Raw genomic sequence first — 16,549 nt, 5'->3', positions numbered from 1 at the left:
AGGATAGAATGAAAATGCGTGAAAATTTGGCTCAAAAACTTACATTTATGTACATGTACCCAGTTCGTTCACTTCTGTAAGCCTAGTTTTCTTTGCATATCAAGATAAAGTTATTGCGATCCTACTGTTATTGGTTATTTTTTTGCAACCAACGTCAATACTTTAACTATTTCAAAAAAGACACATGTCAAGTAAAGTGCTAGAAATCACGTGTACAATGTATTTTGAAGAACACTTTGTTTATTTTTTACAGACCCGTGAGGAAATGAAGCAGCTTCTGGAATCTATAGCCCATATAAATGCTGCAAAGCAGATTGGTACCCGCCATTTTGAATCTCATATCATATTCGATGGGGGAATAAAGGGCAATACAATCACTAACAAAGCCTTACAACTTCTCGGCCTCGTTCCCGAAGTTCTTCGTACGTATATGTGTCGTTACTTTGGGTTAATTGTGTACACTGTATTTGATATTTAACACATATTTTCCGATCACTATAAGTTAACATGCTCATGACATATTTTCTTTTTTCATAATTCAACTACAAGTATAACTTAAGCTTCGAGTAAAGTATAATTGACCTGATAAACTATACGGCTTTCAAACAACTAAAACATTTCAACAATATACAGTTCTTATTTCCAAATGCAAATGGTATGTTCTAATTCGGAGTTTACCCTACCCTGGACGACTTTTTATGAGTAAATTAGGCGGGTGTTTCTAGAAGAAAAACAAAGTACGCTTACCCTACCGATGCACCTGGTCCATGCTCCCAGTATTCAGTGGAGTCCGAGCTGCTTACTTACAAAAATGTAGTTTTGTTACTTTGTATGTATTATTTTGGTTACAGTAGGTTCTTTGTTGTGATTCTCAGTTCTCCATATCTGATATTTGTCCCTGGATTGCATTCTTATGATTTCCGCTAGAATACCGGTTCCCTCGATTATTCTTGAAATGGTGGTACGTTCTGGTCATACGTTTTCAACCGATTTAAAGTTATTGGTCTACACTGCTGTAGGCTTAGCTTACATGCACAACATATAATTGTCTTCACTTTCTTTAAAGCGGTCCTCAATCAAAACCTAATTACCGATATCATTGCTTGTAACTACATGTACACTTTACAGAATGTGGAGACGTTGATACTTGTACTATGGCCGACTTTCCGTATGGGTTACGTCTTAGCTGGAGATTGCATGCATCAAGGGGAGAAAACTGTGGCCAACCTATGACATTTGTCATTCATCTTAAAGACAACAGGAAGGTAGATAAATCAAATTGAATGATATGTTTAATATGTGATATGATATGTGGACCTGTACAGTAAAACTTATCTCAAACGATCGAAACCTGCAGAATAAACATATACCTTTTCTTATCTTATACCTTATTTTTTCTTAACCCAATCATGTTCTTTATCCCCAGTAGTACTGCATGTATTATGAACCATAAACACGATCACCTGCAAAAAGGTACCCTTAAAAACAACACATAAACTTAAGTTCAAGAAAACCCCTTTTTAAATCGATTGACCTACATTGTACATGTACATGTAGGGCTTATGATGTACATGTATATTGTACTAGATAGATAATTTTTTTTCCCTAAAATTTGCATAAAAGTCCATAAAGCAATATAAAAAACTTTAGATTTTAAATTGCTTTTGTCGCTATTGTTTGTATCTTTTAAATGACAATTTCTGATTTGACTGTTTATTCCAGGTCAAAAACAAAAAGAGATGGAGCCAGATCATGTATATGTCATATATTCTCGATTTCCTAGTGAGAGAGGACTCCAAAGGTATTATAGAAATAATAATCAAGGGAACCAAGGTTCTAGCGGTAATCAAAAAAATGTAATCCAGGGACAAAGACCAGGCATGGAAAACAGACATACACAACAAAGAACATAAAGTAACTTAAATAATAAATACAAAGGAACAAAAAAACAACTGAGCAACTCGGACTCCACTAAAAACTGGAAGCATGGATCATGTGCATCGGTTGTATAAGCGTCCTCTGCTTTTCTAGAAACACTCGTCGAATTGCCCTATTCCTGAAGACACCCGAAAGAACTTGTACAAGTTCAGTAATTACAGTGCTTAACGCGTACATGTGTATGGTACAATATTTTGAATTTTAGTTGATGACGAGACTGCTTTTATACTGACGACAGACGCTGACGTGAAATTTACACCAGACTCAGTGGAAGCATTGCTAGATCTGATGACACGTGACACATCCGTTGGAGCAGTATGCGCACGCACATACCCACTAGGATTCGGACCTCTATACTGGTACCAACAGTTCGAGTACGCAATTGGCCACTGGTTTCAAAAGGTCGATAACGTACATGTATAAGATACATTATGCTCATTGTTCAATTATATATTAAGTCGAACTAAATTACATGACTGAATGTATGTAAAATTTACACACAGTTCCATGGTATAAATGTATAAAGTATAAGTAATTAACAACTTATTTTCATAATTTTATTTCAAATTGTTCATTTACAATATACGTAAGCGTGCATATACATGTACATGTATTACATTGACTACGAAAATACTGTCATTGATGCTACTATGATTATACTTTCATATCCAAGTGCTGTATTTCATAATTCAGCCATTTCCAAAAAAAAAATATTAAAAAAACCCATTACAAATGACTATGGTTGTGATCGTTTTTACAGGCTGCTGAACATGTCCTCGGATCTGTGCTGTGTGCCCCTGGATGTTTCAGTGTTTACAGGGTTAAAGCACTACGGGACATTATACCAACGTATGCCTCAAATGTCGAAAAAGGAATGGAGTTTCTTACCAAAGACATGGGAGAAGATCGCTGGCTATGTACTTTAATGGTAAGATTCGTTGTGGTATATGTACAGTGTGTGATTTTTCTGAGCAATGCACTTCCTTTAAGGAAATTGATTTAAAACTATATTTTAAATAAGTATTCTGTGAAAGTAAACCCCAGGTGCATTTGCATATATAGTGAACCAGAAACGATACCGGACGTCATGAACAGATCGTTTTGCTATAAACTATTGCAAAACGCTACAGTGCATCATTTACAATTACTGATGCCATGCAACCTACTGAAAATGTAAAATTCTAGTTCCACGACTCCCTTGGTTGTTTGTACGTCAAAACCATAATAATTCCAGGTCCAAAGTGGTTGGAGAATTGACTACTGTGCAGCCTCAGCCAACTACACAAACTGTCCAACAGAATTCAATGAGTTTTACACACAGCGTCGTCGATGGATCGGGTCAACTGTTGCCAATTTATACCTACTGTTAAAAGAAGCAAACATTCTCCGGAAGTTAAATCAGGGAATTTCTTTCGGTTTTCTGATATACCAAGGTTTGCTATTGGTATCCACTATCCTGGGGCCCAGTACTGTCACGCTTATTATATCGGGTAATATTTACCGCTATTTTATAAAATAGACAAAATATTCGTATACCTTTTTTTCGTTGCTAAGTATTTAAAAGGCTTGCAAAGAGACTTTTTTACAATCATATTATTCATTCCATTGATTTGTAGGAATGTGAACACATTGTTCATGAACAAAACAACCTGTGTGCGTGAACAAATGCACATGTACATATACATGTATTTCTGTCCAAGATATTTTTTGACCATCGGCGTGTACCGCTTCTTGTTTTCTTTGGAAAATTTCCTTGTTACATGTACATGTACCCGAAATTTAGTACAAAAGACAATGAACGTAAATGAAGTTAAATTTTATATAAAGAGGTAGACCTAAGGTAAGGGACATAACTCTTACAAATCATTGAAACATTGGTATTCAGTATTTTACATCAATCTCGTAAGAATCAAAGTAACTTTGACTGATTTCATTCTGTTTCAAATGAAAGCTTGATAGGCTTTGGTGAAATTGAATATGATACAAGCATATCATTGATTTCAAGAGTTATGTCCCTTTCCCTAAATCTACTTCCTTAATCCTTATCTCTTAGTTAAAATTATGAAGGTACAATGTACATTGTACTACATGCAACTTCGACCTGTTTATTTCTTATAGCGATAAGTTGTAAAAGATAAAGAATTGTATTTCAACACACTGTACTAGACCATGTTTTTTTTATCTATTTAAATTTGCATTTTTCGTACAGGAGGATTAGCGTATGCCTGGAACTTGAACGTGACAGCCACTGTTATTGCACAGTTCGTTGTTATCGTGTTATTTGGTCTTGTTTGTATCAAGACATCACAGAAAGTCCAACTTCTGGTCAGTTCAGTATTTTAGTACCATTACGTGTAAGAAATGGGCAATGGTGGCACATAATTTTCTTAGTTTGGTCTTTTTGCCTCAAAGATATTAAACACATCTAGAAAACAACCGAAAAACTTTTTAAAATTTATCCTGAAACATTTGTGATGTAGATATTTTTGACTGGTTATATAAGGGAAAAGTTGGAGAATATTTTCTCACAATTTCAAATGAATTATATCTTTTAGTATCATAAAAAGACAAACTTTTCAATCAACTTGAGGTTAAATCTAGATCTTGTGAAATACAAAAATAGGTAACGCAACAAAATCTCTGCCTTTTTTTCTTCATGTGTCAAACCTTATACATATTTTGCCTGATTCTTAGACAGAGAAGTACTTGAGCCATTTCACTTGATTATCTCGTATATTGTAAAGGGTTAAGTTGCCCGATTCAAATGTTTGACAAAACATCTTTAACAGTAAAGTTTTGTTGCATTTGATATGTGTACTTAAAAACACTAGTCTCGTTTTCAAGTTTGCAGTACTGAGTATTATATTTTGGGTTACCTTTTGAATATTTATTAATTATGTAGGTTTGCATTTAAGGATTTATTAATGTCGCGTTGAGCATCAGATTTATGCAATAGAACTATGCACGGTTCTGTTACCCATTTTATACGAAAGTCTTGCAAATTTCTAGCGTTCAGTCTAATTTCATGAAGGCACGTTCTACTTTGACAAATATCCAAGACAGTCTCATAACTGGATCTTACAAATTTGAGTTTTAGTATTTTGCATTGCTTTATTATTTTGCATTCGAGGCGTCCCTCATATCACAAATAGGAAGTTAATGTTTCAGTAAAATTGCCCCTAACTTAACTACCGAAAGGAAAGTTTTTGGTTGACTGATTAGTTGTTGTTTAATGCCGTTTCGGTGACCAGGCCCACAAAAGTTTAAAATACTGAAGTCCGAGAATATTCTTAACTTCCATGGTAACTTCAGTTAAAGTCTTTGCAATCATGACGTCACAAAGAGTTAAGAATGTCCTCAGACTTGAATTAATATTTAAAGTTTGGTAGCGCAGTGATCAGGACCATACCACGACAGAACATTTACGATTCATTGAAACAAAATGCCATTTACATTTAAAAAGGTATGTGAAAGGAGAGAATTCAGCAATATAAAATGACAAAGAAACCAAAGTTTTATTCAATGATGGTTTGTAATTGATTTCTTGTAGAGTGCTAAAATATTGACGTTTGCTTACGCCTTGGTGATGATGGCCGTCGTCGTTGGAACGGCAGAACAACTAGTTGAGAATCTAGCGAACGCTAATGACGAGTCGTACTGGAATGGAAATGAAACTGTAAATCCCACAATATCTCCTGATGGTTCGTACAAACATGTATATCTACACATATACATATATAACATATAGTAATATTGATACGATTATTTCTTCAATACTCAGGCGAAGAACATGTTACATGTATAATAAAGAAGGGGATGGCGTGGAAATAATGAAAAAGTAAGCTTTAGTCTGAAATTGGAAAATTTTACGGCTACAAGTAAATAGGGGCGTAACTGATCGCCTTCCCTACTGATACCAAACATAAATTAATTTATATTAAATCCTACTGTATGGATCTATAGTCATGATGCGTGGTAATATCCACATATTTTGTGGTCTACAGTTAGGTTTTCATTCCGTTCTAGTGTTCATTCCAGAAAATTGCAAAAGGGGACAAGTTGTCCCCTTGACAGTAAAGCAGGAGATCGTTTCAGAAAAAAAGGGGCAAACATGTCAGTATAATAGGAGGCTATTTTTAGATAACAGGAAAAATTAAACAAACGAAGTTATTTGTACACACTTTATAGTTTCATTATTAGGTGAAAGTTATACACTTCAAATGAATAAAAACAAATATTAGTATATGTTTTTATTGTGGCATTCAGCTGAATCAAATTGTTACTCATTTTGATATTGCAGCTCCAATTAAAATCTTTCTGTTTCTTATTGTAATCATATTCTACCAAGGCTTACGGACATTCAGTTTTTTAATTTTACTCAACATTCTCCAGGTTCGCCGGCCGTGCCCGTTTGTTTTCTGTCAGTCCTCTCATCAAGGTCAGGGGAAACGATCGTGTCCCTTGCGACACCACCTGCAGTTTTTAAAAGACGTTTTAACCCGCCAACAAATTTCCAGAAGAAGAACTTAAGTAAAATGCATTAAAATGCAAGTTTTGACGTGTTTTTCTAGTTTCCTACATATTGGGCAAGGCCATTGGTACTTAAAATAACGGAAAGATGTCCAGACACACAACCAAATAAATCCAGAAATTCAAAGATTCACCAACGGAATGCTGTGCGCCCACATGCCACAATTTTAAGCACCATACATAAAATATCTGCGCCAATGGCACAAGGGTGTAGTCTGTAATGAACACTGCCGTTCTTGAGATCCCTAACTGATGGCTAATGTTATTTGTATTTATTTTTTTGTGATTTTGTCAGTTACATAATTGTATGGTGTGATAATTGGTCTATCTGAAACCTTACTTTTTTCATGGAATGGGTTTACATTTTAGCTGTATTGAACCATTTCAAAAGAATAGCCGAGTTCTGGACTTCTCTGCAAGTTATAATGAGGCGGATTAGCTTTCACACGTACTGTTACGACGTATTTTATTTGGGGGGACTAGCTTTTGTCGAAATGTTGATCTTGTTATAGTAATTTGTTCTGCTTTGCTTGCTTAGTGTGTTGCCGCTTTGCTTTCTGGGTGATTTCTAAATAATATTAAGATGGTCTAAGTTGCAGTATTCTTTATTATCAGATCTCTGGTGCGCAAGTCATATGATAATCATAAATATCAACAGCACACAATTCATATAGTTAAATAATACATACATATATTAAGGTACTCAGGTCTACACCACTTTTCAACAATTTAAAATCTGTATTGAAAGTAACAAAAGCTTATTTTCAACTCTTGATTAATTACACTTGCTCCTAGTACTAATTTTATCCATTTATTTTCCTATTTTATATAGAAACTGAATTTGCAAAATACATATTAAAAGACATCTTATCACATACCTCAACTAACAAGGGATTCGTGTCATATTTTGAGTTATGCAATCCTCCTCTGTTTTAGCAAAACATACTTTCACATTTCTGAGTTCAAATGCTAAGAAGCTGCTTATCAAATTAAGTAAAATCTGCATTTTTCAATAAATGTTGCCTTAAATTTATTTATACAGTTTTGCTGCAATTATTATCTCCCTTTAATATGTAACAACTACGACTCAAGTCTGAGACAGACCATGTACATAATTCCGGACATCTTTTACTAGCAATTTGAACTGACTGCAACTTAATTTTATATTATTAAATTTTAACTACATTTTACTATATAAAACTTATTTACAACTTATCAATGTTTATAATGTTATATTTAAAGATATCACTTTGCTTAAACATTGTTTTGCAAGCCAAAAAATACTTATTAATTTAAAGTCCCTGCACATTTTTCTTAACTTAAAAGCATTGTTTCATTTTAATTTTAATTTCTATTCACTTCATTTAAATCCATGGAACATAAATTCAGAAAAGCTAAAAGAATGTTTGTTATTTTCTAAATAAACTTAACTTCCCTAAATAATATAAAGATGGTATAAGTTGCAGTATTCCTTATTATCAGATTTCTAGAGCACAAGTGATTTCAAATTTCGGACTCCGATCATGATTCGGACGATCACGTGCAAACCTCCAGAGTTGCAACTTGACCAATCATATTTGTTTAATTAATTTGGATAACGCCCCTTTTTGTCCATTGGTCAATCTAACATTTTCCACATTCTTGTTACCTTAATTTAACACCTTTATCTTAATTATCTGAAGATGTTAAAGCTGATCATAAGTGTGTATATATAAAAGAAAATAAACCCTTTTATTCTTAAATGTCCTATACTACAGACTTAAGAACCAAACAGCTAATTATTTGTGACACAACTTTATTGCAACTTACAATTAAAGCTTAATTTTAAAATGTGTTGCGCGAGAACCTATTATCCTAAAACATGTTTTTAAACGGTTTACTTTTTATAAGCATAAAAGCTATTTTTGTGCATCACAGTACTACATGAACCAGGGTCTCCAATTTTCTTGTTAAATAAAATCATTTTGTCAGTGAGAGTTTATTCCTGTCATGAATAATAATATCCTGGATCAACATGACATTGATTAGTATATTCCAAAAAGATTAAATCAAAATTTAATTATCGTAGTAAAATATTGTAACCATAAGAGGAAATAAATAGTTATCACACATAGGCTGATACAAAATATGTCAGGGACATTTCCTGTATGAATGAACTTAACACTTCCGTTAAATATCAAGTTCCGTATAAGCAATGTTAAAATCAAATACAATGTACTCATCGACTCCGGTTCATGTACTAAGTACCAGACACTGCCGATGGTAAAGATGATTAATAGCTAATAAACCCCATCAAACTAATGATGCTTCTTCGAGGACGCTTACCCTATCGGTGCTCCTGGTCCATGCTCCCAGTTATTAGCTGGTTCGCGTTGCTCATTTGCTTTTGTTACTTTGTATGTATAATTTTAGTTACTTTATGTTCATTGTTGTGTATGTCTGTTTTCCATGTCTGGTCTTTGTCTCTGGATTACATACCTTTGATTACCGCTATAACCTTGGTTCCCTTGATTACTCTATCGGTCTGCATTCGCCATGATATGAACAGATATAAAAGATACATCAATATTCAAACAATAGTAATCAACGTGTCTTTTTATACATCATTTACTGATTACTTTTTGGTTCGTTAATATATTTTTTTCAGGTGTAGGGGTGGCAATTCGCCTACAATGTACATGTAATATGACTTGAAAAAGTTCAAATTTAAATTACTTGATCTCATTAAAAAGCCAAGGTACTTTATCACACCAAATCTTGTTTGAACTACGGTATCCAAATAAAACAAATACAATAACATGTGATATAGAAGAAAATCTGAAATTCTGGAAAATCCTCTTTTACGATTTTATAATAATTGTAATCCCAGAATGAAAACCTAAGCGCCTGACTTGATACACGAAAGGTATACTGGATTAATCATTCTCTTAATTATAAATGCCTCAAATATGAGTTTTACTCTGTCGGTATTCTGTGAATGTGAAATTTCTTTGATATTCTACGGGTGGATAATATGTTTTTAAGTTCTTTCATGAAAATTTTTTTCGTAGTTTTATGGTATAAAATTGAATCATCTATCGAAAGATACCAAATTTGAGACGTTTCGAATGAGCAATAACTTCGTGTGACATATGGAAAAATACAAAAAAATCCGATTTATGCAAATTATGATTTAAATTCTGAGAATGAAAATCGCATAAGTCACCGAAAGAACACAAGCTGTATTTATTGTAATAGTATTGAATAGAAAATATCACATAAACTATTTTTATTGAAACATGAATATTCTAATAATTTAAGCGATTTTAAGCGGTATATTTTTTTTTCATTTTACTCACATTCCCGAAGTTTTACCGCTACATTTTTGGTACCATTGGAAAGCTGAGATATTTGGCTGCTTGGTGAAACCTGCACGTGTCCATTTTTTTCGTTGTGCAGAAAGTAAAAGAAAAAAATACAGCAATGCTTCAGTTTTATTTTGCAATTAAATGATTCATAAATGGGAGTTCCTAAAATTATATTTGATTGATGGGTGTGGGGTAAGGGGTGGTTATCTATCACACGTAGGTCTTTAACATTTAGCTTAAATTCAAACGTGTGCCCGTCTTTACTACAGCTGCATTGATTGTGCATTTAATATGTAATAACCATTTATGACATGCTGTGGGACTGCAGATGTGTAAAGAATTACATCTACTGTTTATGACTATTAGGTTCAACATGCGCACGCGCACATGTCTATTATAAATATACAAGTATTCTTAAATGAAAGTGAGTTTATCTATTAGGTACATTGTAAATACAGGCTAGGCTGAAATAAAGTATACAAAATTAATGTAAATTGCGGTTACGAGATTGCTCGATAAAACTGCGAAGTGTGCCCAGAATAGTTTCAGCAATCTGTTGAGCGCAGCGGTAGGCGCGTGCAACTTTAAACTTGTTACCCGTTTCCTGTTTTTTGACTTGCTCATAACTGAAAAGGCAGCCAGGAGACCTTATTATGCAGTGGCGGAATAAAGCTTTGCATTATCCGACACCCTTTATTTATACATGTACAGTAGAAAGTTTGCAGGATAAAATAATTTCAAGTCATAAAATAGATATATATTGCAGTTAGAATTCAAAATGATAGGTACATTAAAAGATCATAGTTCAAATTGATGTTTTACATGTACATACATGTGTCTTCTTTCAGCCATTAGTGCTGATTTCAAGATTTCCATGACAACGCTATACTTTGGAATCCTTGTGGGACTATTTATTGTGACTGGTTTACTACATTTACAAGAGTTTGCTTGCCTCTTCCAAGGATTCTGGTTCCTGCTGTGTTTACCGTCAGGATATATTTTACTGATAATCTATAGCGTGGTGAACATTACTGATCGGTCATGGGGTAAGTATGTATTTATTTTTAAATGATCATCATAGATAGTTTATTACTGAAAAGTCACGTGGTTATACAATACTGATATCATAAACATAAGGTCAGACGTTAAGTTAGAAACCAGTATTACATTTTGTAAACAAACAAAATTATGTTAATACTGATAGGTCTAAACTTAAGACTGTCACCGGGGTATACATGTATCATTATTGGAAGTAGGTACCGAATTGTCTAGATTATGTTTATCACTTCTGATATGATATGAGACATGTTACTCCATATGTTTAATGCAATTAATGGGACAGGTTACTTCCGATATTTCATGAGACATTGAGACATGTTACTCTCGATATTTCATCGCACCGTTTACTCTCAATATTGCATAGGGCGGATTTTGGAAATTTAATATTCTGGTCCTGAAAATGTTGAAAATAAATGTTCTGGCCTACACCTCATACAAAATAAATATTTCTTTTCTGACCTCAGTCCAGATACTTCATTAAGTGAAATGAAAATAAATAATCTTTGATCCGATGTGGATGAAAATAACTTTTCTGAGCCGCAAAATTTCAAAAATAAATATTCTGACCCCACGAAATTTGCAACACTGCCTTCAGAACCAAATGGTCGTCGACTTACTTTCGATATGTCATTGGACAGGTTACTCATGATTTTTCATGGGACGTGTAACTCTTGATATGCCGTGGGACAACCTACTCATGACAGTTATCTCCCGATATGTCATTGGGTGGGTTATTCCCGATATGTCATGGGACAGATACACGAGAGTACATGTAAATCCCGAAGTGTCATTTGACAGATAACTCTCAAAATGTAATTGGACAAGGTATCTCCCGTTTGCCATGGGACAGATTACTCCAGATATTTAATTGGACATGTAAAATCTGATATTTCATGGGACAGATAAATCCTGATACTGTTAACGTACTAGTTTTCGTTATAGTCGCGGTGGACAGATAACCGCGAAAAACAGCATCCGCAAAATTGATCGTTAATACTACATTGTACGCTAATCATTTTTTTTCAACCGCAAAAAAGTATACCCGCGAATATGTTAATTTGGCATAAACCGCGAAAATTAATACGTTCCCAGTATATGTATGTCATGGGACAGGATATCCCAGACATGTCAATGCATACTCCTACATATAATATTCATTTGACAGGTTATTCTTAATTATTCGAGGTCAACTGCCCCATTTGTAACAAAGATTATACATGTATATCTAAATAACACATTTTTATAGGAACTCGAGAGGATAAACAAGAAAACACAATGAAGAAAGAAGAGACGTGGTACTCGTACCTTGGAAAGATAGTTCGACAAATCTTCTTGTAAGCACATGTATCCCAAATATTCACAAAAACTCGTAATTTTATTTTTCATTGCTGATATGTACGTATTTCAGTGTTCATACAAACATACTAATTGATGACGAGGGTCATTATCTACGGTCACGGAAAATTTTATAGCGCTGGTCATTTTCATTGCATTTTTTTGTACGTGTGAAAAAATACCTTTTTTTAATATACCGACTGTTACTTTAACGTTGTTTAAAAGATAGTCACTAAAACGTTCAGCTGCATACTCGAATTATCAAAGCACATTCAACATCATTTACATTGAAACCTGATTAAGGAGCTAGACCTAAAGTAAGGGACATAACTCATGAAATCAGTGATGTTTGTATCATATTCAATTCCACCAAAGTCTTTCAAGCTTTCCTTTGAAACACAAAGAAATCTGTCCAAGTTACTTTGATGCTTACATTAGATTGATATAAAATGATTAATACAAACTTTACAATGATTTGTAAGAGTTATGCCCCTTAGCCTAGGTCTACCTCCTTAATACGAATCCTGAATAATCAATAATCTGAAAACCTGTGTAAATTGGACACTACTAACCTGCCTGATACGAATCCTGAATAACAAATAATCTTAAGAACTGTATAAACCTGACACTTATTAGGTCCCTAGGCCTTTGCAGAAATTCAAAAGTATTTTGAACATTCATGAACCGAATACCTGTCTGAACCGAACAAAGTACAGTTCAGTTAAAACAGGGTTCACTGTAAAATGATAGTAAACGGATACATTTGTACATGTACGACACGTATCATTTACTGCACTTTACAGTTGTTGTGGCAACCAGACCCAGGAATACAAGGAAGATAGACAATCTACAGTTACTGAACATTCAGGTAGCTCTGAAAATATGGTACAACGGAAGCGTCAACCATCAGAGATTGGAAGTGACCTGGAAGCAAGTCTGACCAAGTCATGGCAAACAAAATCGATTGGGTCTATCATCTATGAGACACAAGAAAGCCATGAGGATATTCTAAGTCTTGGTAAGTGGTCACTATCTTTTTCAAAACTACTGTTACATATATATCCTTAAGTTAATTGTCTAATGACATTTCCATTCGTGTTCCTGTACTCAAAAGAATACTGTAACGTACATGTGCATACAATGTACATGTACACTGATTAAGTGTAAGAGTTGTCATGAGTTTGGCCTATGTCTGTTATACTTAAATGCTTTAACTACCTATACATTTTATAGTTGTCACACATGGACTAATACGGTTTCAGATCTATTTTATATATACTTCCGGTGTCGCGCAGACTGAGGGTTTCCGTTGTTTGTTCTCACATTAGATAAAACAAGACAGAACATGATATGTTTAATTGTTTTGGTGTTTTCCTCCTGGATTATATGTTTTGTTTGTTGGGGTTTAACGTTCGAGCAGCAATGTTTCAGCTATATTCAGACGATGAACATGGAATGGATGATAAAATGAACATGAAATGAAAAAAAAGGATGGGCGACAAGGACAATAGGGTCGACAAACCTTGATTGCCACTGGAAAAGGGGATGGGTGGGTAAGGTTGGGCAATTTAGCCTCCTGTGGCGGAGCGCAAAGGTTCCTACTCCTATCGAATACCACAGCAGGGTTCTTTAACGTGCGAGGAACGTGGCATCTTTCCCAACACGGTGGACCACTATGTAGATACCGCTATTACACCAATTAATTTCGCTCTGTGAACTACTGTTGCTTTTTTCTAGTGTATGGGTATTATATTCGTAAGAATAATTCATCATGGGTATGTATTCTCATACAAACACACTATACATACACGGGTAAAACGCTGTTTTGCTTTATCATTATATGACAATGGTCACACCTTTCCAAAGTAAAACATTCAGACAATATCAATATGTTGCACGAGATGTGTATTAAGTTAATATTTATATTCTTCAGGTCAGGAGGATTATATTTATGGTGACGAGGACGACATTGTCAAAACAGACGAATGGCTCCAACAGATAGACCCAACATTAAAGGTAAAACAATAAATAAAAAAATGTACATTGTAATATTGTTTTAATTAGGCTTTTGCCTATGCGTGACACTGCTACAAAATATGTTTTTTAGTCGAAGATGCACCTGAGGTTGTAGCGGGTAATGTTTCGACCAACGGAAATATGGGAGACTTTCTAGAACATCGGTTCTACGCCTGCCTTATAACCTGAAACAATATATACCCACGTGACATACCATGTATGTCCAGTTGGATTCATTCATGGTTCAGACCCACTGCTCTTATATGTATAGAAATTTGCCTAAAAATTCATCACACTGATACACGAGAAACTTTCTTCCATGGAAAACACTATAACGGGATACATTGAATCTTCAGAAATAGTTGAAATGCAGGTTATATAAAACGTTTAAAATGCGTCTGTGTTAATTTTCAAAAAAGCTACATTGTGTACTTCCCGTTGGAAGGATCTTGTTAAAACCCTGCAATCTACGCCGAACACGGAACATTTCTTCCAATAATGCAACGAATATTTGGATGCCCTACTTAATAGTAATGACAAATTCCTAAACAAATTTGGCAAAATAATAAATAGCATGAAGTCTAATTTGTTGAAAAGGGAGCCTTATACTTTTGCTTCGGACAAAGATTAAGATCATTGCCTTCCCACACAATGTATTATTTTATGCTTATATCATTTATATGTTTCCTATAGAAAATCAGCCGACACTTGTTCACTTTTGAAGGTGGTGTGTTGACTTTTCTCCACCACGGACAAAACAATTTCACATAATTTAAACAAGAATTTTAAATTTAAACAAGAATTTTACTTAAATCTAGCAAATGATTTATTTCACCAACCTCACATGATAGTCGTGGAATAACCTTCACATGGTTTTTACATAAATTGTTACACGATATTCCCATGGAGTTAAGTACATGTGCACGTCATTTTGTGCCTACATCGTGCAAATTACATGAATTTCACGTTCATAATAAATATTAGTTTTCTTAATGTGTTTCTATATTTTCATTACAGACAGAATATGCGACTTTATTTAAGAAAAATGGTTACGATGATACTAGTTTCATTGCTAACATGACAATGGACGATTTGAAGAGACTTGGAGTCAGAAAAAAGACACAGAGAACCATATTGAAGAATAGGATAGAAATTCTACCAGACTTCAGATTCGAAGCTGCTGTCCCGGTAAAAATACAAATAACTCTAAGTCAATTTTTCTTGTAGAAGGTGAATAATACATACGCATGTATGGCTTCTGGAACAGGGTTATGTTGCCACAAGATTGAAGTCATCAATACAGAAGTTTTATAGTGGTCATCATGAACTCGTGAATGCTTTATTTTGACAGGTTACTTGTTCATACAGGGTTTATTTCACGAAACTGGCCTTGTATTCCCAATATACAGTGTTTCTTCCGTAAATTTGGCCTTGTATTCCCAGTTAGAAGCTTTAGGTTTTATTCCATGAAATTGGCCTTGTATTCCCAATACATCTTTCTCGATGGCAATTTTGTCTCGTTTGTTGTGTACCTATAAGGAGCTACAGTTACGATCACTTCTAACCTCTACGATCCTGTCAGGATTCGCTGTCATAGAACAGTTTTAAACTGTCCGAAACTGTTCTGACCCGCGACACATCTTGTCAAGCTCTGTCATAATCTGTTAGGAACTGTTCTAGGTATAAGAGATACGTGAATTAGAGGAGTTCCTGACAGATTCTGACAGTCATTAGCTAGAGAATACTTTCTGACTGAATAACATACAGTGCATGTATGTGATTACGATTCGTACGACGGGAAGGAAGCCTTGCTATGTTAAAACTTGGTGCTTTTTTTAAAATTTTTTACCCGACTTTTATGTCTACAAATGTATGAGAGGATGGACAATATATCCAATCAGAAAGTGTGTTACTCTGAAATTAAAGTACTATACAAATGTGTTGTATTATATATTGCAGGAAAATGTTGATGTATGGCTTAAAGAAATTGGTCTGCAGAAATACAAGAAAGCTTTCACTAAATGTCATATCAAAGCTACAAAAGATATGGAACAACTCAAATCATTTGGTGTTGATGATATTAAAAACGAATTGGGTATTAAAAAGCCAGGTGCGTTATTTCTTGTTCGTGTTGGTCGCTTTTAGAATTTAACGTTGGTGATTTGTTTTTTTTTGTTTTTTTTGCATTTGTTTTGTTATCATCATTGTTTTGTCTCTTGGAAATGGTTAAGAATTTCATCATTAAGAAAGATATGTTTCTTAGAAATAATAAATGTTTTTTTAAACATTGAAGATGTCCGCTGGCCTTTTTTAAAAAAATTTTT

The 16,549-nt window shown here is 34.2% G+C and overlaps 1 protein-coding gene across 3 annotated transcripts in view; it reads left to right on the top strand.

Moving 5' to 3' along the window:
• LOC148597412 (uncharacterized) overlaps positions 1 to 16,549 on the top strand; it is a 32,267-nt gene that overhangs the window by 10,315 nt on the left and 5,403 nt on the right. For 2 of the 3 annotated variants that reach the window (XM_088562957.1, XM_088562958.1), the window contains exons 5-18: positions 254 to 422; positions 1,129 to 1,265; positions 1,723 to 1,801; positions 2,144 to 2,349; positions 2,699 to 2,866; positions 3,173 to 3,428; positions 4,148 to 4,263; positions 5,489 to 5,639; positions 10,664 to 10,861; positions 12,121 to 12,208; positions 13,013 to 13,227; positions 14,143 to 14,225; positions 15,243 to 15,413; positions 16,185 to 16,335. In XM_088562957.1, the coding sequence (XP_088419083.1) occupies positions 254 to 422; positions 1,129 to 1,265; positions 1,723 to 1,801; positions 2,144 to 2,349; positions 2,699 to 2,866; positions 3,173 to 3,428; positions 4,148 to 4,263; positions 5,489 to 5,639; positions 10,664 to 10,861; positions 12,121 to 12,208; positions 13,013 to 13,227; positions 14,143 to 14,225; positions 15,243 to 15,413; positions 16,185 to 16,335 (2,188 nt within the window). The remainder of the gene's footprint in view (positions 1 to 253; positions 423 to 1,128; positions 1,266 to 1,722; positions 1,802 to 2,143; positions 2,350 to 2,698; positions 2,867 to 3,172; positions 3,429 to 4,147; positions 4,264 to 5,488; positions 5,640 to 10,663; positions 10,862 to 12,120; positions 12,209 to 13,012; positions 13,228 to 14,142; positions 14,226 to 15,242; positions 15,414 to 16,184; positions 16,336 to 16,549) is intronic. The other variant, XM_088562959.1, reaches the window with a different exon arrangement.

Source organism: Perna viridis, chromosome 15 (assembly GCF_037379345.1).
Source record: "Perna viridis isolate PV_CMFRI_1.1 ecotype Kerala chromosome 15, ASM3737934v1, whole genome shotgun sequence".
In the NCBI taxonomy this organism is placed as follows: Eukaryota; Metazoa; Mollusca; class Bivalvia; order Mytilida; family Mytilidae; genus Perna; species Perna viridis.
Note: the sequence above shows the minus strand (reverse complement) of the source record. Positions and strands in the feature narration are given on the sequence as shown.